The sequence below is a fragment of the Acromyrmex echinatior genome, chromosome 8 (assembly GCF_024713525.1).
Source record: "Acromyrmex echinatior isolate Ae372 chromosome 8, ASM2471352v2, whole genome shotgun sequence".
In the NCBI taxonomy this organism is placed as follows: Eukaryota; Metazoa; Arthropoda; class Insecta; order Hymenoptera; family Formicidae; genus Acromyrmex; species Acromyrmex echinatior.
Window position 1 is genome coordinate 3,338,111 of NC_141859.1, and position 22,936 is coordinate 3,361,046.

The 22,936-nt window shown below is 31.1% G+C and overlaps 3 protein-coding genes across 9 annotated transcripts; 1 reads left to right on the forward strand and 2 right to left on the reverse strand.

Annotated features, from left to right (window-relative positions):
- The first annotated feature begins 816 nt into the window (after positions 1–816).
- On the forward strand, positions 817–7,423 carry LOC105150226 (G protein-coupled receptor moody). 3 transcript variants are annotated; one of them, XM_087408527.1, is made up of 5 exons: positions 817–1,854; positions 2,323–3,970; positions 5,234–5,472; positions 5,733–6,045; positions 6,443–7,423. In XM_087408527.1, exons 2-5 carry the CDS (start codon positions 3,752–3,754, stop codon positions 7,271–7,273), a joined length of 1,602 nt encoding a protein of 533 aa, XP_087264653.1. In that variant the 5' UTR covers positions 817–1,854; positions 2,323–3,751; the 3' UTR covers positions 7,274–7,423. The 3 variants fall into 3 exon arrangements, with proteins under 3 accessions (XP_087264653.1, XP_011061460.2, XP_087264652.1); XM_011063158.2 differs by having other exon boundaries at positions 818–2,776; positions 3,752–3,970; XM_087408526.1 differs by having other exon boundaries at positions 818–1,854; positions 3,752–3,970.
- Positions 7,424–7,619: 196 nt separating this feature from the next.
- Positions 7,620–15,617, reverse strand: LOC105150172 (sensory neuron membrane protein 1-like). Of its 3 annotated transcripts, none has more exons than XM_011063077.2 (9): positions 15,463–15,617; positions 13,469–13,582; positions 12,460–12,617; positions 11,710–11,909; positions 11,129–11,331; positions 10,155–10,410; positions 9,665–9,876; positions 9,315–9,541; positions 7,620–8,679 (listed from the first exon to the last, which is right to left on the reverse strand). In XM_011063077.2, exons 2-9 carry the CDS (start codon positions 13,571–13,573, stop codon positions 8,466–8,468), a joined length of 1,575 nt encoding a protein of 524 aa, XP_011061379.1. In that variant the 5' UTR covers positions 13,574–13,582; positions 15,463–15,617; the 3' UTR covers positions 7,620–8,465. The 3 variants fall into 3 exon arrangements, with proteins under 3 accessions (XP_011061379.1, XP_087264654.1, XP_011061377.1); XM_087408528.1 differs by lacking the exon at positions 15,463–15,617 and adding an exon at positions 15,263–15,442; XM_011063075.2 differs by lacking the exon at positions 15,463–15,617 and adding an exon at positions 14,113–14,274.
- A 1,115-nt stretch (positions 15,618–16,732) lies between these two features.
- LOC105150173 (sensory neuron membrane protein 1-like) lies at positions 16,733–21,912 on the reverse strand. Of its 3 annotated transcripts, none has more exons than XM_011063078.2 (9): positions 21,773–21,912; positions 21,033–21,146; positions 20,481–20,638; positions 19,913–20,109; positions 19,335–19,540; positions 18,698–18,953; positions 18,372–18,583; positions 17,790–18,016; positions 16,733–17,606 (listed from the first exon to the last, which is right to left on the reverse strand). In XM_011063078.2, exons 1-9 carry the CDS (start codon positions 21,878–21,880, stop codon positions 17,417–17,419), a joined length of 1,668 nt encoding a protein of 555 aa, XP_011061380.2. In that variant the 5' UTR covers positions 21,881–21,912; the 3' UTR covers positions 16,733–17,416. The 3 variants fall into 3 exon arrangements, with proteins under 3 accessions (XP_011061380.2, XP_087264651.1, XP_087264650.1); XM_087408525.1 differs by having other exon boundaries at positions 21,033–21,118; positions 21,773–21,863; XM_087408524.1 differs by lacking the exon at positions 21,773–21,912 and adding an exon at positions 21,216–21,311.
- Between the last annotated feature and the right edge of the window lie 1,024 nt (positions 21,913–22,936).

Here is a 22,936-nt window from a genome sequence, read left to right on the forward strand (position 1 = left end):
CGGACCTACTTGCGGTCAACTGATATCTAAGATCGCCACTCTTTATTAAGTGGGCGCGTTTATTACGTAAGAAACTGAAGACACGGTGAGGAGAGTGAATTAAACCTAACGAAGTGGAACCGACCAGCGGCATTAATTGGTATGACTAATCGAACGTCTCGTTAGTTTCAAAGGAAACCCGCATCCAGCCGCGGTTGTCCGGATTTAATTCCATCGTCCAAAACTCTAACTTTTCTATTCAAGATCTATTCTTGTAAAAGAAGATTGATATTATGGATGTAATTTATTTACGTCAAATATAACAATCAATCCATTTATGGATATAATACTAATAACACGTTTGTGCAGCGTCCTAGATTTGCCGGATGCTCTTCCGGCGAATAATAGATACACAATATGATAGATTAAAAAATATCAATCATCACAAAGCAGAGAGATTATTGTAGAGAATTAAAGAATTATCAACTATTAAATTTTATAATAAAAAAAGACTAATTTTTAATTAATCAAAAATATGTAATCACAAAAATATGTAATCACAAAAACATCAAAAGATAGATATTTTGTTCAGAGAAAATTAATTAATTAATTTCTTATGTTATTTAAAACATTAATAAATTGTATCCACTAATTGCGATATTAGCAGATATTCTTACACAGATTTTATTCACGAACTCTATTAATTCAAAATTTACAGTAAATAAATATTTACTCAATAAAAAAATGTGATACTTAAATCAAATTGATGGTTCTTGCATCAAATAAATATATGTTTACATTTAGTAAATATTTAATACTATTCAAACAAATATTTATTGAAATTTAGTACACATTTTTTCCACTGTACTTTCCTACAGCCGGAGATTTCAGCGATCCTCAGAACTCAGACAAGCAGCGAAATGGGGAAACGCACTTCCGACTCGCACGCTTCCGCTCGCGATCGTTTGTGCGCAGCTGGAAGGCTCTCCCCCTCACTCCCACTACTAACAAAATGCAATTATTTTTAAAAAGGATGTAGGGACGCTCTCGCCACGGTTTCCAGGGGACGGTACACTCCCGATCATCAGACATGTAGGTGCTTTACCACAAGTGGCATATCGGCGACATGGGGCTGACTGGCACCGTTTTAATACTTTCGCTATCACGTCGTCGACCATGTAACATCTCAATTTACACAATAAATTATTTATAATAAGATTGACGACGGTCTCATTCGGTGCTTATCTTATTTTTGTAAAATTTAACGCAATTATCTCTTATATTACATTTCGATATGTCGCAAAAAATTTCTATCGTAATAAATAAAAGATGATCAAAAAATGTCTTCTAATTAACAAATTGATTACCAAAAGGAAATTATCTCGACAGATGGATAAAAGGAGGAGTCGAATTTGGCGCAAGCGCAGCATCCGCGAAAAGTGCATGTTCTTGTATACACACTGATTCTTGCTAATAATTCCGTCAGTCCATTCGTGAATTTTATCAGATCCGCTTCGTTCGCACATCTGTTAACTCTATTCCTTCTTTTTGTGTTTCCTTGTGTCACGAATTAGCAAATAAATTTGAATTTAACACCATCATAAAAGTAGATCTTCTCGTTACCGTAAATACATTGCATCGATAATATCAAGAAATTGCGACAGATGAAATTTATAGTTTCCCAGAAGAAACCACTTGATTCTGCAATGCCAAAGTCACTATGAGAACCAACAAGACGAGAAATAAATCGGAAACGCGACTAACGTCATCCCGGTTTCGAAAGGAGCGAGAAAAGATCGTCACGAAGATCTTAAATCACTATCGGTAATCATACCTGTCAATGAATCAGAATCAGTGGTTTTTATTTTTACAAAGGTAAGCATAATGCCGTGGAACGAAATAAAAATCTCTACTATTTATTTGAAACAATTCTTTTGTTAAACAGTTGAAAGCAAAATCGCGTTAAAATGTTTTCTCTCCATTGTCTCTCTGTTCTTTATCAATGAACTCTCTGAATTGGTATATAATAGTATGTAATAAGTTATGAAGTGAATTAAATAAACTACATTTATTTCACTTTCAATTTATTGCATTGATACCAAATCAAAAAAAGAAAATCAAAATGATTTTATTTAAATCATGTCATGAAAGTCAAAATGAATTTTTTGTTACAAAATTTGATTGTTTATTGACGTTAAGAATCAAAATGAATTTTTTTTGTTGATGTTTATATGTTCTTTAAGGTTCAGCAATCTAGAAAGTTTATCGATAAAAAAACAGACAGTGTTGTTAATTTTTAATGTTTTATATTACGTTTTTGTCCGCTAATTCCAATGCACCTAGAGAAAGCGACTTATAATTTGTGTGCGAAAATTGATATGGCTCTCGGCAATGATTGGTGACTATACGGACTGTATATGTATGAACTGATCATCGATACTCTGCGAGACTACAGGTCGCGAGGCCGGACCATAGAAACGTTTGAGAGTTTACTCTCTCGCGAAAGAGTTTATCGTCTCAGGTGGCGAAAATAGATCTCTCTGTTCCTTTCCGACGCACTGGCACCGTTGGAAGAAAAAAGAGGCGTGCTGGATCCAACACATAGACACGCGCGAATGTTCACACAAAATTCGCGCCTCTGAAACGACAAAACATGTGTCGGTCGTTAAACGGGATCGTGTTCAACACAACGAAGAATTAAGGAAAAAAAAATTTCGTACATTTCCAGACTAGAGCCATGTAAATTCTGAAGCACATCTCTTACCGAGAAACTTCCTTAATTACATACTATGTAAAGGTATAATTATATTGGATTGGGGAAAAAGTTTCTTCGTATTTTTTAATTCAAAATTGTATATACAATATCTTCGTCAAAAATAAATGAAATTTCAATTTAAAAAGAGAGTTTTAAAGCTTGAAATTTCTACTTTCGAAAAATTACTATATTTTTTCAGTTTCTGTGAGTTTGATAATTTTTACATCAAAAAAACTGCGAGCTGAAAAAGATGAAAATTTTTCTTTTCACTTTGAGGATCTCTCACGTGTCCAAAAAAAATTTACAAAAATTTTCGACTACCTATCGTAAAAGTTCGAAGCTTTTCCTACAAAATCATTTTTTTTAAATGTTCCTATGATTTTTTGTTACTGAGTTATTCGCGAATTAAGTAAAGGAGCATTTCTAACTTTGATTGCTCGTAACTCCGATAAAAATCATCTCACCGCAATTTAAAAAACAGATTCTTAAAGCTAAAACTTTGCTCTAACGAATAATATAATTGTAACGAAAATTTTGCAACAAATGAAAAACTTTTGCGAAAAATTTTTTTTAAATACGAAGAAACTTTTTTCCCGACCTAATATTAAATAATATATAACAATGCATAATTTTTGCAAAGGTGACAAAGATTAATCACGACATGACAATAATTACTACTTTCTAAATTTTTTGAAATGAAATCTCACTCTAAAGAGTGAGATTTTACTCTCCTAATTGAGATTCATTCTGAAAGTTTTAGAAAGTAATTACAATCGTTTAAATCACTCTATATTATGTAATCTCTTATAGTGAATATAAAATAGATTATATATATAATATATAATCTTTTGCTTTTGATTTAAAAACAGCTGTTAATTATTATTTTAAAGGGTTCTTTTCCTAAAAAAGTATCAAGATAAATAAAATATCTGGCGAAATGTAAAATGTCAAGACTCTATTTACGGCCCTGACACAACATTCGTAGACGTTTTCGACGAAAGTTCGGGTCTTCCACAGATGCTGAAACACTGGTGGATGACGAGCAACGAAACCGGACGCAACAGCAGCAGCGACATAGCAATCGAGGAGATGTTGCAGGATCCGGGATCAGTGATCCTCTTCGTTGACTATCCACGGTGGCTGCTGTGCTTCGCTGCCGCTTGCTGCATCCTCTTCATGCTGGTCGGCATTCCGGGAAATCTCATTACGGTGATCGCATTATTTCGCACCAAAAAGGTAACTGTAACTATGTTTAAAAAATAATATGTAATTTTGTATAAAAAATCCTAACCTATGTAACTTTGTATAAAAAAATAATAATAATCATAAATGGTAATATAATAATAAATGATAATGTAAAAAGAAAATGCGAGTAGGGAAAAAGCAAACACAGCTCAAGCTGAAAATTAATAAAAGGAGGGAAAATAATAATTCAGAAAAATAATAATATGCCAACGTGTTGATGTTACAATTAAATTCCTCTCTAAAAAAATATTCTGAAATGCTTAATGTACAAATAAAGCATTTTTATTTGTAAATCGTTTTGCGCTACTTATTGCAACAATTTTCCCGACTCGTGCTCAAAAAGTTCTAGTATAACGAATCCGTATTATGTAATCCGTATTACTCAAGTTTCCGGCATTGCTTACACGCATAAATTTTAAAAGCTGCCGGAGTGGTTTACCTCGAGTCATTATACCTCTTTAGTCTTAAGGTGTTAATCTAAGCTACAATGACGTTAAACTATACAGAATGTTTCTCAGTCTAATATTCTTAATAGTTTTATTTTATGAAAGGATTTTGTATTATTTAAGTTTTATATTTTATTAATCTTACATGTTGATTTTTTATTGCCATTTTCACTTTTTCTCTCTTTTACGCTCGAATATGTTTCTTTCATTTTAAAAGCACAAATTTTTAGAGATTTCCAAATATGACATAATTGTTTTATGAATAGTAGAACGTATTTTCTAACATGTTTGTTATTAAAAAACATCAATTATGAGGTTGAAAAGGAGGTCATCGGCACGATTCTATGGCTAAATTTTTCACCAAAGTCAATCATCACTGAGTTAAGTTTGGAATCGATTACGCGGAACCGACCGCATATACAGTCATGTGTTTTCACGAAGGTTCACGTACTCCATTCCGATATAATCAACTAGAATCGAGAAGTCTCCATCAATTTTATCGTATTTACTTCGAGAAATTCGGGAGAGTTTATTCGAAAATTCCGCGAATTAATTTTCACGTCAACGATTTCTTTGTTATTATACATGTATTATCAAATACCTGCTCTAATCACGCACAACAATAAAGTATTATAATTAAATACAAAATGATTTATTTAAATGTTCCAAATAAAAAGCAATTCCGGCCAATAACATAATAAAGATATTTTGTAAGAAAATATTTCTGTAATTTAAATATTTATTTGTAATATTAATTTTGTTTTTAATATAAAGTTTCTACAACTTTTTACAATTAATTTTGTTACAGCTAAAAAATGCTACCGCGGTCTTCATTATGAATCTCTCGATATCAGATTTGATGTTTTGCTGTTTCAATTTACCACTCGCAACTTCAACGTTCTGGCATAGGTCGTGGTTGCACGGACCACTTCTATGTCGGCTGTTTCCGCTCTTGAGGTACGGCCTCGTTGCAGTCAGCCTCTTCAGCGTTCTCGCGATCACAATCAATCGCTACGTCATGATCGGTCATCCTAGTCTCTATTCTACGTAAGTAGTTTATTTCATACAAATATTTTATTTTTTATAACTATTTTTTTTACTAATAAATCAAATACTAAATGATTATTGAGCCTGTAAAAGCTAATAAATAAATAAAATTATTACAATAATAATTTAAAAATAAATATTTTCTCAAAAATTGAGCCTTGATTTAAAATCTTTTTTGTTTCAAATTTTCTGATTTTTATATATAAGAAATTATTTTCTTAATTCTATTATACAAATTAATTATTGAATGTTATTCAAAGGTTGTATAAAACGAAGTTCTTAATACCGATGGTTTTGGCGATATGGATTATTGCTTTTGGCTTGCTGGTCGTCACGTGGTTCGAACGATTTGGACGTTTTGGATTAGATCCTGTTATCGGATCCTGTACGATTCTGCCGGACATAAACGGGCGGAGTCCAAAAGAGTTCCTTTTTGTCCTCGCATTTTTAATACCCTGCCTCGCTATTATCGTTTGCTATGCTAGGATTTTCTACATCGTTCGCGAAACTGCTTCGAAGAGTAGAAGCAGAGTGAAGATCTTCAATGTAGAACCGACGGAAATTAGCCATGACGTAAGATCTATTTATTTCTGTAACCAAGAAAAAGGAAAAAGATTTAACTCAAAGGAAAGTAAATTGTACAAAATACATTTAAAAGAATAAAAAAGAAGACCGATTCTTTTATCTCTCTATACGTTTTGTTGAAAAAAGTTATATGCTTGATGACAAACTTTGGAATTTATATACTTCAAATTAAGTAAATAAAAATAAATAAAACATTAATAATTAGAAAGTATATTATAAAAGAAAACTAATAAAATAGCTAAAAAATTACAAAATTAAAAAAATAACTAAAAAATGCTATAAAAATTTTACTAAAATGAACTTTTTATTTAATTTATCAAAGTTTAATTATATTTTTTTAAATCATCGATTAAATCCTAGTTTATTGTTTTAATCATCTTTACAGCAACCGTCCACTACGAAAAATCAAGAGCAAGAGCTTTCTGTCCTTTGCGTTCCTTTCTCATCGATGCAAGCGGTTCTTCTTAATCCAAACGAAGGAAAGAATCTCGAACTACCATCCACATCCGCCAATGAAGATTCATCATCGTCCAAGCTAATCCACGAACAAAAAACGAATGGTACGATGAATATGCATACAGATGATCGAACCACGAATATTGCGAAGTCCAACAACGGTTACGATGCTTCTGAAGTCAGCCTATCGGAAGATATACTATTTTTGGACGAACGTGCAATCGAGAAATCGGATTTCACAGAAACGAGACTGTTTTTTAATCGGAACCAGTGCGGACTACAACGGAAATTATCGGAAAACCCTTGCGGTCGACTGGGAAGGTTGACTGGTCAAGCATCCTTCATCGTGGAGTCCTCACTGCAGAGGATCGCAGGTGGCGAACACTCGGATCGATTGGATTCCAGACCACTCGAAGAAATTAACGAATCTCATGCAAGAAAGGCATTTCGCAGACAATCAAAGTTCATGAGTGTCGGCAGAATGTGTAACGGTGCCGAGTACGCTACGCCTAAGATGTCCGTCAAGGACCGGAAACTGTTGCAGATGATCCTCGTGATATTCGTGTCGTTTCTAGTGTGCTATCTGCCGATCACCGTCACGAAGCTTTTCCAGGGGGCGGTTTTCCAGGACTGGCAGGGCCTCAATATCGCCGGCTACATACTCATCTATCTGACGACCTGCATCAATCCTGTTATTTATGTTGTGATGAGCTCCGAGTACAGGAGCGCGTATAGATACGTGTTGCTGTGTAAAAGATGAACAGAAAATAAACGGAAGGAGGGTCTACTGACACTCAGCCGAACGTCTGAATATAAATAATTTGATGGAAATGATAAATACATAAATAATGTGTAATTTATATCTGTTATTTAATGCATTTGTTTACGATTTAAAAATTTTTGTTGACGCTTATCGATGTCTTCCTTTTTATAAGATCATCGTCTGCAAAAATTAATGACACTTAAGTAGTGAAAATTGTTTATTTATTTGTTAAAATAAATGTGTAAATTTCTACTCTTTTAGTTTTAGTATTTTAAAAATAATTTTATTTATATATTTCGACAAAAATTAGATAAATATATTATTTCTTTAATAGTATTCGCCATTTTTACTCGCTTTGTATCTAGTCGGATGATGATAGTTGTTGTATTTTTGTATTTAATCTATTAGAAGATACTTAAAATCTCTAAATCTAAACGGTTCCTTTTCAGAATAACTTTTTTTAAGAATAACTAATTATGTATGTCTATTGTCAGCAGTCCTTAACCTGTCTATATCATTGCGTGCCGAATCGCTATATTATAAAATCAAACTTCATGCATTAACGGTATAAAACGCATTTTAAAATTCTCATAAAGTTTAAAGTTGAAAAATCCTCAAATATATTTACATAATTGATTCACGAGAAACGAAGATTAAGAACTGTTGATTCATACTGTACAGTGTACATTATTACAAGTGCATTATAAAATGAGAGATTTGTAACATTCTTACAACGAGGTAGTTAAATAATTAACTTCAATTATGTTTCACATGACGTATTGAGTCTTATCCTTATTTATATATTCTCGAGTTTGATTATTTTTAAAGAAAAATTTATCTGTCATGTTATCTTAGATAGATCTGGGCTAAAATATCAGCTCCAGATAGGCATGGCAACAACATTATTGCCATGATTGTTTATTACACATATTAGTCATGATAACTTTAGCTCTTTTAGTCCTTCAGTCACTTAATGCCGCCACATTAAATCCTTATTTTACTTTTATAAAAAAAGGATAGTTTGTTATCCTATTCTTTTCAAAACACTTTTGTCCTTCGTCGTATTTGAAAAAGCCTGCTCAATTATATACATTAATAATAATTTTAAGTTAAAGAAAGATATCTGGGACTGAAGGGGGATGGACTTTCGCGACGTTAATACTCATATTATCCTTCCGCTAATAGCAGTTCAATTTCTGTCGAGGTTGGACGGTACCGACGCTTGTATCGTGCTGATGTTCATCCCAGGTGGCCAGCTTTTCTCCGTCTTGTTGTCGTCCCCGTTGGCCTTCGGAGTAACTTTTGTGATATCTAATTTGCCGCTATCGCGATTCTTGTAGTAGAAAAATCCGGCCGCGCCGCCCATGCCTATCCCTCCTAATACTAACAGCCACTTCAGAAAACTGCAAATCGTAGTATCAAATTAATAAATGATTCATCACATCGGTGATCCAAGAAAAAAGTTGAAGAAAGAAGTAATTATACGAATGATGTTAAACTAATTGTATGGCACGTGTAATTAAATTATATTATTATTATTAAGAAAAAAATGTTTGATATTTATATGGTATATTTATATGGTATGATATTTATATCCCAAAAAATGACTATAAATTAAATTATAATAATTTTTATGCTCTTTTTTTTCATGAGTCATAATAATTGCCGTATAAGAATATCAGATTTCCGTTTCATTTCCGTTTATGTGCAGTAGGATGAATCAGAAATTTTGTAAATCATCATAAGGCAGTTATTAGAAATTTGCCACTAATCAGAAACTAGCTCTAAATATATTTTATCGCCATTTTGCGCAATAAAACATCTTATATTCTTATCATGTAATTATCATAGTAATTTTAATAATTTTTATAGTAACAATAACAATAACTATATGTATAATTATAGTTATATATATCATTTTCAGCCATACATTTACTGTTGATAGAACTATACATATACAGTTATTATTACTAACATTATATTGATATTGTTAAATATAATTATTTAAAAAACATTGCTGCAAAATTGCAACACTCACTTGACGACCGCCATCACTTTGAACACCACCTTCACTTTGTTAACGAACTCGTCACCGAGAAGAATCCCTTCCTCTACCCAGAACAGAGGCAGCAGTGCATTTGGAAAATTCTTCATTAATTTGAACTTTGATACCGGTTGTATAAACATATTGAACTGCAACCGCTTATGCGCGCTTATTGGCGTAGCCGTCATCGGTTCAAAATCCATGTCGATTTCATGCTCATCCTGTTGATGAATACCATTTATTCAAAATTACAAATCTTTGATATTTAATTCGTTATAGTTATTTTATAAAATTATTTTATGACTATCATGATTATCGCAGTATATTGTTTCTCTGTCGATCACCTGATTCGGGCGCAAGCCATCCACCATCTCTAAATATTTTCCGTCGGTATCGTAAAAATGCGGTAGAGATCCAATAATAGGGACGCCTAAACATTTCGTCATATCGTAGAAATTTCTCGTCATACAAGTCTCCGGTGTTGGGCAGAAGCACTTTTCCATAGGATTCGTGCTCATATCTCCTAAATTCGCAGTGTAACGGAGAGTCTTGACGCCTGTAAATTCGAGATTGTTATTAAAAATGAAGTTAAAGTAATAAGTAACAGTAAACATACATATATATTTGTATATATGTCACATCATATTGTGTTTCGATAATTTCAAAAAATTATATAATTATAAGTTTTATCAAAAGTTATATAAAGTGTTACATCATCTCTCAATAACATAAAATGCATAATGTTTTGCAAATGTTTTTGCATTTCGAGAGCCTCAATTCTAATTTCACTTCTTATAAAATTTAAATTTTATTAAAAAATTTTTGAATACATGCCTTTGACTTTGGTGTGGCGCTCGAAATGCGCACTAAGACTTCGACAGATCTCATAGCCGAATGAGACTACGTCATCATCCGGCCCAAATAAAGGTGCGAAAATTGTCGAATCAGTACCGTTGAAAGCGTTGCAGTGATCCTCCGGCCAGATATCTAATGCGGGCTTACCATTGAATTCCAATACCTGACCGACTTCCTTGTAATTTCTAACACCACGCAGAACTTTCATACGTTCCGGTACGGCGGTACCGTTTTTCTATAAACGTTCAATTTTCCGTGAAATAATAAATTGTACTTTTATTAAAGAACAATGTAATAAATTTTTATAATTTTTGCATACTTTTTATGCATGCACTTTTCGCAAGTATAATGTAACCATCTCGCGAGATTACCAGATGCAACATAATAGTTTATTATTATCTCCATGCGTGACTCGTTTTTTTTAACATGCAATTAGGCATTTTATCTACTTTATCATCATATCTCCAAGGAATCAGGGACGTTACAGAATTACGTTAAAATAATGTTTACATTATCGAAAGATATAATACAAAAAATATATAGTTTCAGAAACAATAGTCACTTAAATCACTCAATGATATTTAAAAAATTCTGAACAACTTTATCTGTAAAATAATTGTGGCAATATTCCACATTTATTAAAGCATTATTATTTTCAAACGCAATCAATACTTTAAACATATGTATATACAATCTTTATATTAAATAATTTATCAATTTTTTTTAAATCACATTGAGAAAACATTAAATTTTAATAAAGATTTGTTTTAATAATTCTAAGTATTTATTAAACATATCTTTATTTTTGATATAAAAATCATTAATTTGATTTGATTATTATTCTTTATTAAAAAAATATTTATATACTGTAAGTAAATGTTTTTTTTTTACTTATAGTGCTATTCAACAAAATATGTATCAAGATTTAGTAAATTTTTTTTCAGTGTACCTACCCCGCCAAAGAGGGAGAACTTATAGCGATTTTCACCGTCCGGTATCAAATCTTTCGCTTCCGTCTTCAATAGATTACACACCGCCGATCCGGCGAAGTCTTTCACGTCGCAATCAACAGGCAGACCGTCGAAAAGTATATCCTTTGCCTTCGCTGTCACGAATATCGAGTCCGGTTTATGGAAGATGCTATCGACGGCTTTGCCTACGTTATTCATTGATATAATAAATTTTAACAAGAGAAAATATAGACATATATTTTAAGATTAATATAATAACATTTTTTGTAAATTGCTCGCTATTTTTATTAATTGAATTTAATCGTCGCATGAGACAATGCACGTGTTGCAATTACAAATATGATGACGATTGAGGCAATGGAGACCTTATAAATAATTCGCACCTTCGCCTAAGGTGTACGTACACTATAGGAAAACGTATCTCACGTTCCACTTTAAACCTTCCGGCACACATTTATTATTATAGTCCGCGTCGACCCTGTGCGATACAGCCGATTCGCGACTGCAATCGATACACGACATTGGAAGAAAATATTTAATACTGATAAATCATATGTACGTACCGACGACACCAATCGCAGCGGGTTTGTCCAGAAGGGTGGCTCCCACCATGCCCAGAATCATGAGATGAGGGAAGACCATTATCTCCTCGCCTGTCAATCCGTTGCTCTTCTTGGGGTTGAAGAACCATGTTGTCTTCATGCTGTACTCAACGGAGTCCTCATCTTCTCGATCGATGAGATCAAACTTCACTTTGTACTCGCTGAAGTTGATATTTAAATGTTGATATTTTAAAAGATTTGAAAGTGAACAAGTTTATGAAAGCAGATGTGATTCTTAATTAAATAAAAAAAAATTCAGACTGATTAAAACAAAATTGGCTACATGTGGAAAGGATGATTTTGCTGAAGTACCTAAAAATTCAGCTAGATACAGATTTGAAAATGATTTTATTAAACTAACAAAATAATTATGTAAGACATTCAAACATAATGGACAATGTTGCAAAAAGTTTTGACTTCTAACGACTAATTTGTCTCTAATAAAATTATTTTTAGATCTGTATCTACCTAAATTTTCAGCAGTTTTAGTAAAATTGTTCCTTGCATTCACCTATAATAAAAAATGTGAGCAGTTGAATATAGAATTTAATTGTTAATAACAAAAAAAAAACAGAAACAAAGTTGGTTTTACTGATGTCAAATCTATAAATTCTGTGAGTATTAGATTAGAAATATGCCATTAGATTTTAAATATTAAATCGTAAAATTTTTGTATATATTGAGAGTATCAGATTAAAAAGAATTACTTACTCGTAGAAGAACGGCCCGACTTCCTGCACTCTCGGCTTTTTACCTTCCTTAATTTCATCAGGATTGGTTATATTGAACATATAAACCTTAAAATCCAATGGAAACGGAACAACCGACCACATATCGCGTATCTCACTTCCTGGTTTCAGTTGAACCGCCTACACATTTATGTTAAATTTTGTCAGATTACAAACAAGGCTCTCATTTGTTCATAGCGAACTTGATGGCATATTATTTAAAACATTGCAATAAAAAATGAATCTGTATCCACATGGATTGCACAAATTATAGTTTTAGCAATAGACGCATAAACATTTATGTCAATGAATGTTACGATAATTATAGCTGTGAAAGTAAAACAAATGTTTATACAGTCACATGAAATTAATTCTGAAAATGCGTTTATGTTTCATATAATGGTATAGCGGAAGAAAATTACATTAATTCTACTATTTTTGGATAGGAAATTATATTATAAAATGCCAAAACAATATATTATTGTAACAATACATAATCATAACTGGAGTTCAAGGATTTCGTGACATACGCTTTCATGGAATGACTTGAATATTTCAAGATACATAAACTACAAAATAATAATTACTTAGAAACCAGATGCTTACGCAAAATTTCTGAATGAGAATGACAACAAAAAAATTTTTTAAATTATATTTAAATTCATTACTATTTTACGGTATGTAATATAACATTAATAAACAACTTTTTCGTTAAAAACCTGGAAAACGAAATCTTGCGAATAATCTGAAAAATATATATGCGTATATCTCTTGGAAATTAATTTTACACGCAGAAATAAAATTATTGAAAAATCTATAATTTATAACACAAGAAAATTGCTCAAGTAAAAAATGTAGGTATTATAGAAATATATCACCTTTTTAACAAGTGTATAATCATTTGTTTATACTTTCTTTATATAGTAAGATTAAAATATTTTATACAAAAATAAAAATAAAAATTTATTATTAAATTCATTACATTTGCTCACCTTTTTAATTTGCGATTTAATCAATGCTGGGAACGCACACCAAAGTAGAATGCCGAAGATAAACGAAACTCCACCACCAATTCCGAGCTTCTTTATAGACACCATTTTAACGCTCTGCAGAAACGCCAAGTGATATTTAGGCACAAATATACGATCGGACCGAAATAGATATTTTGAACGTTTTAATAAATAAACAATTATTTATTAAAACTTCGGATTACATAAAATTGAAAATACGCATTTAAGTTTGCGGATCTATTATATGATTACATATTGTTTAAATTCTTATGAGGATTTCACTCTAGAGAAAAGTGACCCAGTCTTGAAAAAGAGTGTTTCAATTTTCTATCTTTAAAAATGAGATTTCATTTTTCAGAATGAGTTTTATTCTAAAAGTTTTAGAGAGTATTATCTATTTGTGAAATTAATCTACTTGGAAATTAATATCAATTATGACTTATCGCGTCATTTAAAGCCAGGACATTATCACGTGGTGTTCATAAAGGAAACGTAAACACGCTAATTGCTGAAAGTACAGCCTCGATTTTTTTCTGAAGCAATTGCGTTTATGAGGGAACGTAAATTTTTCACAAGCTCTATTCTTGATTCGCGAAGATCGAAGATCAATATTAAACGATCGAAACCTTATTATATTCTTCGAGAATGCGGAGTACGTTGTCAAACGTTTTGCCGAACGGAAACGCGTACAGCAATTTCGAACGTTTTAAAACATCATACATTCTTCGAAATTCGCGAACGGCGACGTCATATGCACGTCGCTTGATGACCATTACGTTTGATAATGACACCTAGAAATCTATTCTTGTCGGTCTTGCACCACTTTGATGCGAAAGAAACACCTTTTGCTGCACTGCACTTAATAAAAAAGATTCAAGATTCCTCTTCCTTAAGATTCTCTTAATTGACTTCTCATGTTCATGAAAATTTCGTCTGCGATGCGTAAACATTAGATTACGATGGATATTACAACATAATGTATAAGATACTAATAAAAAATTAAATATAACAATAAATTAAAGTAGCATACGCGTTTAATTATTCTTAAATTTGATACATGGAAGAAACGATTTTGCTGAAGTATCTAATTTAACTGGATATAAATCTAAAAATAATTTTATTGACATATCAAAATAATTATGTAGAACATTTAATGTAGAACGTTGACGACAATTGCAAGAAATTTTAATATTCTAGTAACTTGTACGTTTATATAATTCTTTTAATGGTCTAAATTAAATTATTTTCGGGTCTATTTAGCTAAATTTTTAGATACTTCAGCAAAATCATCCTATTTATTTAGTAGAATAAAGGGTGTAGAGAAAAAGATATATTCCTTTTATCACTTATTCCATTGTTAAATTAACATTTTTTTTTAGATACTGAGAAATATATCGAATTACAATTCGCAATATTCATATAATACGGAAAAATTAATTAAAAAATAATTTATTTATCCATAATTTCACGTTAAATAATATAATAAATTAAATAATGTAATAAAAATTAAGAAGTGCCCGAGAAAAATTCTGCGTTTGAGTGGATTTTCTATTTTTATCTTCGTAATCCAATCAAGTGAAGCTGTGAGTGCTAAGAGCATAATCTATTCCTCAGTATCTGCGTATTAATATTCACTATCAATATCAGTATTCAGTATTCGATAATCTGTGTGATTTCAATAGGTATATTTAGAATATCAGAATTCCTTGAACAATTTTTTTCTGTCATTGTTTTGCAGATAAATATCGCTTTGTGTAATTTACGTTCCTTTCTCGCCTTTAGACTTAAAAATCGGTCGTATAAGCTCGCGTTAAAATTTCAATTGTTGAGATTTAGAATCCTTGTTCACTCCATAATCCCTTTTTCACGCAATACACTGCTCGCGTTGCTTTATCCGCGTTTAAAATTTTGTACGAATATTTCAAGCTATCGAGAGTCGCAAGCTGGAAGCCTTGTCCTTCCAACTGTCTTCGCACCTGTGCGGTCTTTCGACCGAACTCTTCGCACCACCCTTGTCGTCCTCGTTATCGTCGACGTCGCCGTCGCTGTTGATCGTGCGCGGCTCGTCGCGAACGGACTGCCCGCGCGATAATGACACCGATGTCTTACACCAGACCGGCGTCGGCGTACTCCTGCTTGTTCGGCCCTGTTGTCTTCTTGGTTTCCCTACGTAATAGCACGGCATCTCCACCAGAATAGGCTTCACCAACGACGACGACATTGCGTCCGACGTGTAATTTTACTCGCTGACTCGCAAATACGCGACAATACTGCAAATACTGAAAACAAACCTCTGATCAAAATCAAAGAAAAAATTAGGCTGATTGATTCTAAAGTCATGATGACCTTTGCTTGTCGCGTGTTATCTTCAGTAACGTATATATTAATACGATAAATAAACATATTGAAAGAGAAATAAACAGTTAATCGTTTTACTAAAAGTTTCTTCAACTAATTGATAATTATAAAGTATTATCTGGTTAAAAATACCTTTGAGATTTGATTGTTATTCAATAGGTTGCGATTGACGAAGATCGAGATTTATGAAATGTAGTCTTGAGTCAAATTAATCCTCTATCTGCAATCATATTCTTATTTCCGCCTGTAATCTGAATCTTTTTTGTCCAGTTCAAGTTTTTTTACTGTTCCAGGCTTTCAAAAAATGTGGGAAAATTCAGGATTAACTTTTTAACACCTCTGTTACATGAAGCTCCACTACTAACAAGATATTTTAATAGGAGAAATCGATTTTTATCTTCCTTTATTTTGAAGAAATTTGAAAGTAAAATTTTTCTTGTGCTAAAAAAGATCCAGATTGCTAACGGAGGATTAAATTTACAATAAAAGTTTATTGATGCATCTCTCTGATTCTCCGCTATTCCTATTTTTCTCTTTTTCTTGGATCAGTGTGAAGATCTCCAATCTCTAGAAATCAAAATTCCTGTTACCAATCTTTCTTGAAACAATTAAATTTTTAAATATTATTAAGAAGAAATGTTTTCTCGGAAAAATCATAGGTTTTCATACGAGTAAAGGCTTTACGTTTAGACTCTGCGCTAATCGATTCGCTCGTCTCATGTATGTCTTACCTGATTTTTTATACAAAATAAGTTATGTATACAATTTATAATATTATTATATATATATATTATGTACACGAAATAAGTGTATATTTACGTATATCTTTAAAATAAAAATCTGATTTTTTAAAATGTTTGTATTACAAATTAAGATATAATTTGGGAATTTTTTTGTTTCTCATTGCTCATTTATTTTACATTTTTTTTTATAAGATGTCATTTATATTATATTCTATAATAGTAATAAGAAATAAAATAATAACAGTTTAGATGACTTATATGCATTAAGCAATTTTTCCTTATAGCGTTGTAATAAAAGTTAATGACGTCAAGAATAGGTTTAATATTGCTCTAATTATTGCTTGATCGATGAAGTACTCTAAGTACTCGGTTCACTTCGGTGAAGACAACTTTTATAATAAAGCGTACAGCAAAAATGATAATTACTAATAACTAGTTTCTTACATATTTATGATCCGTTAATCCGCGTTTGACTCATTGTTACAATTAATCAATCTAAATAACTAATATTAGAATTAATAAAATGTACTCTGATATCTAATATATCTTTTAACAGTGATATTTTTCAAAACAATATTGATAAAAATGTGAATCGATTACGACTCATGTGCGTTTGTAAAGTAAAACACGGGTATATTATTTCTATCTGAGTAAGTATATTACAATAATGGGATGTGTTATTGGATAAATGTCATCGAAGTATTATCCAAATATTAACTAAGTAATGACATTTAAAAATTATTGTTTTCGACACAATGCGATCGACATTGCGCGATTAATAACGCCATCTCCCAACTTCTTTAGTGTAATAATTATTACTCCCTGTGTTTTAATCAATTTTAGGTGGTACCAATTGACCTTGTATGGTACTAATGGTTAACTTTTTAGGAGACTTGTTCTCCTTGCCCGGCACGAGATCCGGTACCGCAACGTCGCCCACATTGTTTTCTTTGTAATACCTCATCATAGCGGCAATAAACATACCCAAACCACCGAGGATCATGAGCCACATCACTATTCTGCAAAAAAAAGTCGATCAATCATCAACTGCAGTAGTTTCGGCGCGAAAACACTATGCGAAAAAAATTATTTCGCAAAATTTTTTGGTGTGCAATGTCAGACATTTCATAAGACGGAATTAAATTATCGAAACAATAATGCGATAGAAAAAAAGCTTATAAAAAGATAATATTATTACTTACTTTGCAATTAAAATTTGTAAATAGGCAACTTTCAGCGGTTTCATTAGAATATTCCCGAGTTCGAGGCCATCCTCTACCCAAAATAATGGAAAAAGCGCTTCCGGAAAGGACTTCATCAATCGAAGTTTAGGGATGGGTCCAACTATCACGTTGAATTGAATCTTTTTATACGCTTTTATTGGAGTGCCTGTCATCGGATCAAAATTAAAAGTCATCCGATGCTTTTCCTGCAAATAGTATCTTTTATTATAATTCTCGTAAACTTCGTAATCGTTTCATTATTCATAGCAATTTGCACGGTTAGAAATTGTCATTATTGATAAATTCACATTGTTTCTTGAAATTTATTTATTATAAATTTATTATTGCTATAAAATTAATTTTATTTATAGATATTATTTAATATTTTATCCTTTTAGCTCTTGCTTAAAATTAGCTTTATACATATTTGTATAAATTATTGTGGAATTATATAAAAAAAAGAAAATGTATGGGTAAAACTACAGGATAAAAAATAATAAGATTAATTTTATTATTTTGAATTATATTTATTTTAAAGACTAAAACAATTATTAAACTTACAGGGATGGGATTTACACCCTCAATCATCTCGAGGTATCGTGGGTCAGAATTATAAAAATGAGGTAGACTTATCCTTAAAGGCACGCTTTTGCAAGGATCTGCGTTGAATATATTCTTAGGCATACACCCTTCGGACTCTTGACAAAGGCACCTCACATCTTCGTCCTCAGACGGATCGCCCAAGTCCGCCGTGTAGTGTAGTGTCTTGAAACCTGCGTTGCAAAATTAACTGTAACGTGGTCACTTCACTAATTTCTGTTTCTCAGCATGTCTCAGAATCGACGGAGAGCAAACACTTAGCGTGACTTTTTAAGTTTTTATGGTACCTTGAACTTTTCCTGATTCGAGATAATATGCGCCAATACTTCGACAAATGTCTAGGGAGTGTACCCAGACTTCTTTTTCCTTGCTGAGGAACGGTGGGAAGATGGTTCCGTCTGTGCCACGAATATCGTTGCAAGGATTGCCAAACCACATCTTCAACTTCGTACTATTTGCTATCGTCAGCACACGACCTACGTCTTTGTAATTTTTAATTCCACGGTATACTCTTATGCGTTCCGGCATACGAGTCCCGTTTGTCTGAAATAAAAAGATAACACTTAAAATACATTAAATATTCTTAGAATTCTTAAAAATCCAAAATGAAAAATATTATAATTCTATCCAAATTAATTTAATCTCGCCCGAATTTAATTAAATTAATATGCACATATACATCCTAAATAATAAAATACATTTAATTTTATTTTAATAATTTTCTGACAAATATAATACTATTTCCTTCCATGTAATCGAAATAATACATTATAAAAATATTCTTATCAAAACATTATTTAAAAATTTTGTGTAAAAATAAATATTATTTTTTAAGGCGAAAGAACATTTTTTTTATTTACTTTTATTAATAATATAATAATACAATAGTACAAAAAAATCGTAATATATTTGCAGATATATTACCTTAGCAAGATAACCAAATTTGAAACGTAAACCCTCCTCTCGGATTAATATCTCTTCTTTTTCCTGTAAAGCAGAGCACACTGCGGATCCAGCAAAATCTGTTATATCCGTGCAATCAAGTAGTATACCGTTAAAGAACAAATCTTTTACAGTAGTTTTGATAAATATTGACTCAGGTTTTTTGAAAATACTATCAAACGCTTTGCCTAAAGAAATAAATAATTATTTAGTTTGCCTTATATAACATTTCAAGAGAGAGAGAGAAAGAGAGAGTGAGAAAGAGAGAGAGAGAGAAAAAAAGATATAATTTAATATATGTATATTATATAATATATTGGAATAAATATACATATACGCGGCTAATATAATTGATATAATAGAAATAAGAAAAACCAAAGTTTTGAACAGTAAAAACCGTTTCGTTCCCATAATTAGTAATCTCTCGATTTTAAAAATCGACGATATCCAAAAACAAAATTCACTTTAATGAACTGAATATCTACGAGTTAAGTATTAAGTGAACATTAAAATTTCTTCGATTATGTGCATGGATTTTTATTTTTTCATTAAATACATACTAATTACTCCCATCGTAGATGGTCTGTCTCTTTGAATGATCAAGGTTATCGCTATCATGAGAGGATGAAACGCATAAATTTCCACATTTTCTGACATAATGCTTTTCTCCTGATTGAAGTACCAAAGTTGTCGCAAACTGTACTCAACAGTATCATCTTCCTCTCGATCTACGATATCTTCCTTGTCCCGATACAAACTGGAAATCGATCATCAATTACTATTTTACTTCCATGTATTATAAATAACATAAAATTTATGTCTACTAGAGGTAAATTGTTTAAATAACAGAAAAATTATATTTTCAGTTAAAGCGGATCTTGAAGCTTAAAAATATTCAAATGCAATAATTTTGCAAATATATGTGAATATTATTCGCACCAACATCCGCTTAATCAAATATAAGATTTCTTTCTCTTATTTGTGTTATTTATTTACAAATCATTTTTTTTATTATTTTCACTTAAAAATTTGTTCAATATTCTTCATATTCGAAACGCATTTTTTTATAATAAGTAACAAATTGCGATAATTGTAATTTAAATTATTATATTATATGAAAAAGATTACTCATAGTGAAAGGGTCCTAGTTCTTGGACAATCGGCTTCGCTCCTGATGCAATATCATTCGGATTTGTTATATTGAAGACATAAATATTAAAATCCAATGGTTGCGGAAGTTTCTCCCAAAAATCGCGTATTTCGTTTCCTTTTTTTAATCTAATTTGCTGTAAAATTTGTAAAATACAATAATCTGACAAAAACGAGTCTTTCTTCTCGTAAATATTATATGATATTGAAAAATTTAACAGAAGATTATGTTACACAATTATATTTTTGTTATCAGGATATTTAAATAATTATTTATAAATATATTTATTTATAAATATAATTATTATATTAATAATTATTATTAATAATTTTTAAATAAAAATATATATTCTACATAGCAAAACTTATTTAAAATTAGTTGGAAAAGATTTTATTATTAAAATATTCACAGCTTGAAGCTAAATTCGCAGTAATCCAATATTGAAAGAAAGATCTTTCTTACAGTTCTGATTTCAATATTTCGAACAGAGCTTGATAAATTGACGATGTGATGTATCAATCACTACTTACAGATTTAACTTGCGACTTCAGCATAGAAGGAAATCCCAAAGTATAACTGATAAGTCCAATGGAAAAAGTACAGGAGCCTGCGAGTCCTAATTTTTTCACAGACACCATATTAATCTGAGAACACACCGCGCGAATTGAATTACATTTCCTATCTTTTGAGAGATTTTGAGAGCAGGTTAGCACCTTGTATTTGTCAATAACATGTAGCACGATGATGAGAATTTTTCCGATCGTAAAAAAAGATAATAAATGCCTCAAATTCGGATTACGCCTTGCATTATCTATTCGACGTAAAACACGACGCGTGTTATTTCCCAAGCTTTCGAAAATTTCTTGAAAAACGCTCATTCTTTGCATCAATATCTTAATTTCCGAAATATACAAATTTTTCAATCATCCAATTTGATAGAAACTTGACTTCTAAAATTGACAAAATCAACGAGTTCTAAAATTAACAAAATTCTAAGACTTCAGACTTAATGAATTCCTTGATATCTTTTTATAGATCATTCAGATATAATTTTTATATTAATAGAATTTATAAAACATCGAACAATTTGATGTTCCAAATAATTCGATTTTCAAAGTAAATACGAAGTTCTTGATCTTTAAATTTATCACATGATCCTGTCTTCAGAATTTATAAATTTTTGAGTTCAACTTTTTAAATCGAGAGATTTTAGATTTCGTGCTTCCTTTTTCTTAAAATTCTGTTCTCGTGAAGCTTCTGTGAAGCACACCTGCAGAAATTCTTCTTCAGAAAGGTTGTCGATATGCGAATGTCCACTTTCGTTGATGCCTTGCGCTCTGATCTCAAACGTCTTCTTGTCCTCCTCAGCAATTCTCATCGGCGAACTACCCGCTCCCCTGGAGTTGTTCTCATATTCATACATTCTTACATACACATACGCACATCTTTGTCCATTGACTGTGATTCGACGACATCGGTGCGATTGCGACTGCGCGATCAGCAGCTTTTGAGATTTATCGAATAAAAATAGTTATATAAAAAAGCTTAAATAGACTTTTCCTATACGATATTTGCGTTTCTTTGTGTTTACCCGCTGAAAAAAACGATTGAAGTAATTGTATATAAAAAATAAGATATGAAAATGAAAGATATTACTCTACGCTCTTAAAAAAGATGACACATTGCATCTTTAAAAAAAATAATATGTATATATAAATCTCTGAAATACAAAATTTGCAATATTCAAAACAGATATATTTTAAGTAGCAGTAGTAGAGAAAAGTACAGTAGAAAAAAGAACAAAATAGGCAAATTTTAAGTACAAGTTTGCTCAACATGTACATAATTTTAATAGCAGCAGAGGAAAGTCGTCTGTACTGACATAGGTCTCCTAAAGAAATATCTCCTTATTTCTCAGATGTTCAGATTTTTTGTTTTTATTACAAAACAGATAATTATTGCAAAATTGCAAACAGTATTATAAAAAATGCTATATCATCTGAGAGAATATATTTTCTAGTTTATATTTTTAAAGTTGTGTTTTTAGTTTTTTGTTAAGAAATATACAGTCCAAAATAATATGGCAGTATTGGTATTCTTCTAGTAGAAAATTAAAAAAAAAATTTTTTTACTAGAAGAATGTAACCGATTTTTTAAATGTAAAATAACAATATGTTATGAAACTGTGCTAAACTTTATATAATACTAGAAAATTTAAACTATTAAACAATATTTACCAGTAAGATATATTTTACAACTAACATACATAAATTGAAAAATAATGTCCCATATCAAATTTCTCATAATCTTTTTATCTATAATTATATACTATATTCAAAATGACAATTTAAGTTTCAAAAATTCAAAAAGTTGAAAGTATCAAGTCAAAACTATCCGAATTGATGATTAATTAAAAGAATTTTCTAGTATTCCA

What these genes read in the sequence shown, in the direction of transcription:
- LOC105150173 (XM_011063078.2), bottom strand. Translation starts at nt 21,880, where the DNA reads ATGAGAATTGCTGAGGAGGACAAGAAGACGTTTGAGATCAGAGCGCAA. An exon ending in AATTTGGTTATCTTGCTAAG is followed by an intron (nt 18,954 to 19,334) that starts GTAATATATCTG and finishes TTTTTATTTCAG; the next exon opens with ACAAACGGGACTCGTATGCC. An exon ending in AGGGTGTAAATCCCATCCCT is followed by an intron (nt 18,017 to 18,371) that starts GTAAGTTTAATA and finishes TACTATTTGCAG; the next exon opens with GAAAAGCATCGGATGACTTT.
- LOC105150172 (XM_011063075.2), bottom strand. Translation starts at nt 14,259, where the DNA reads ATGGTCATCAAGCGACGTGCATATGACGTCGCCGTTCGCGAATTTCGA. An exon ending in CGCTGCGATTGGTGTCGTCG is followed by an intron (nt 11,332 to 11,709) that starts GTACGTACATAT and finishes TGAATAACGTAG; the next exon opens with GCAAAGCCGTCGATAGCATC. An exon ending in ATGGCTTGCGCCCGAATCAG is followed by an intron (nt 9,542 to 9,664) that starts GTGATCGACAGA and finishes ATTCATCAACAG; the next exon opens with GATGAGCATGAAATCGACAT.
- LOC105150226 (XM_087408527.1), top strand. Translation starts at nt 3,752, where the DNA reads ATGCTGAAACACTGGTGGATGACGAGCAACGAAACCGGACGCAACAGC. An exon ending in CATTATTTCGCACCAAAAAG is followed by an intron (nt 3,971 to 5,233) that starts GTAACTGTAACT and finishes ATTTTGTTACAG; the next exon opens with CTAAAAAATGCTACCGCGGT. An exon ending in CGACGGAAATTAGCCATGAC is followed by an intron (nt 6,046 to 6,442) that starts GTAAGATCTATT and finishes TCATCTTTACAG; the next exon opens with CAACCGTCCACTACGAAAAA.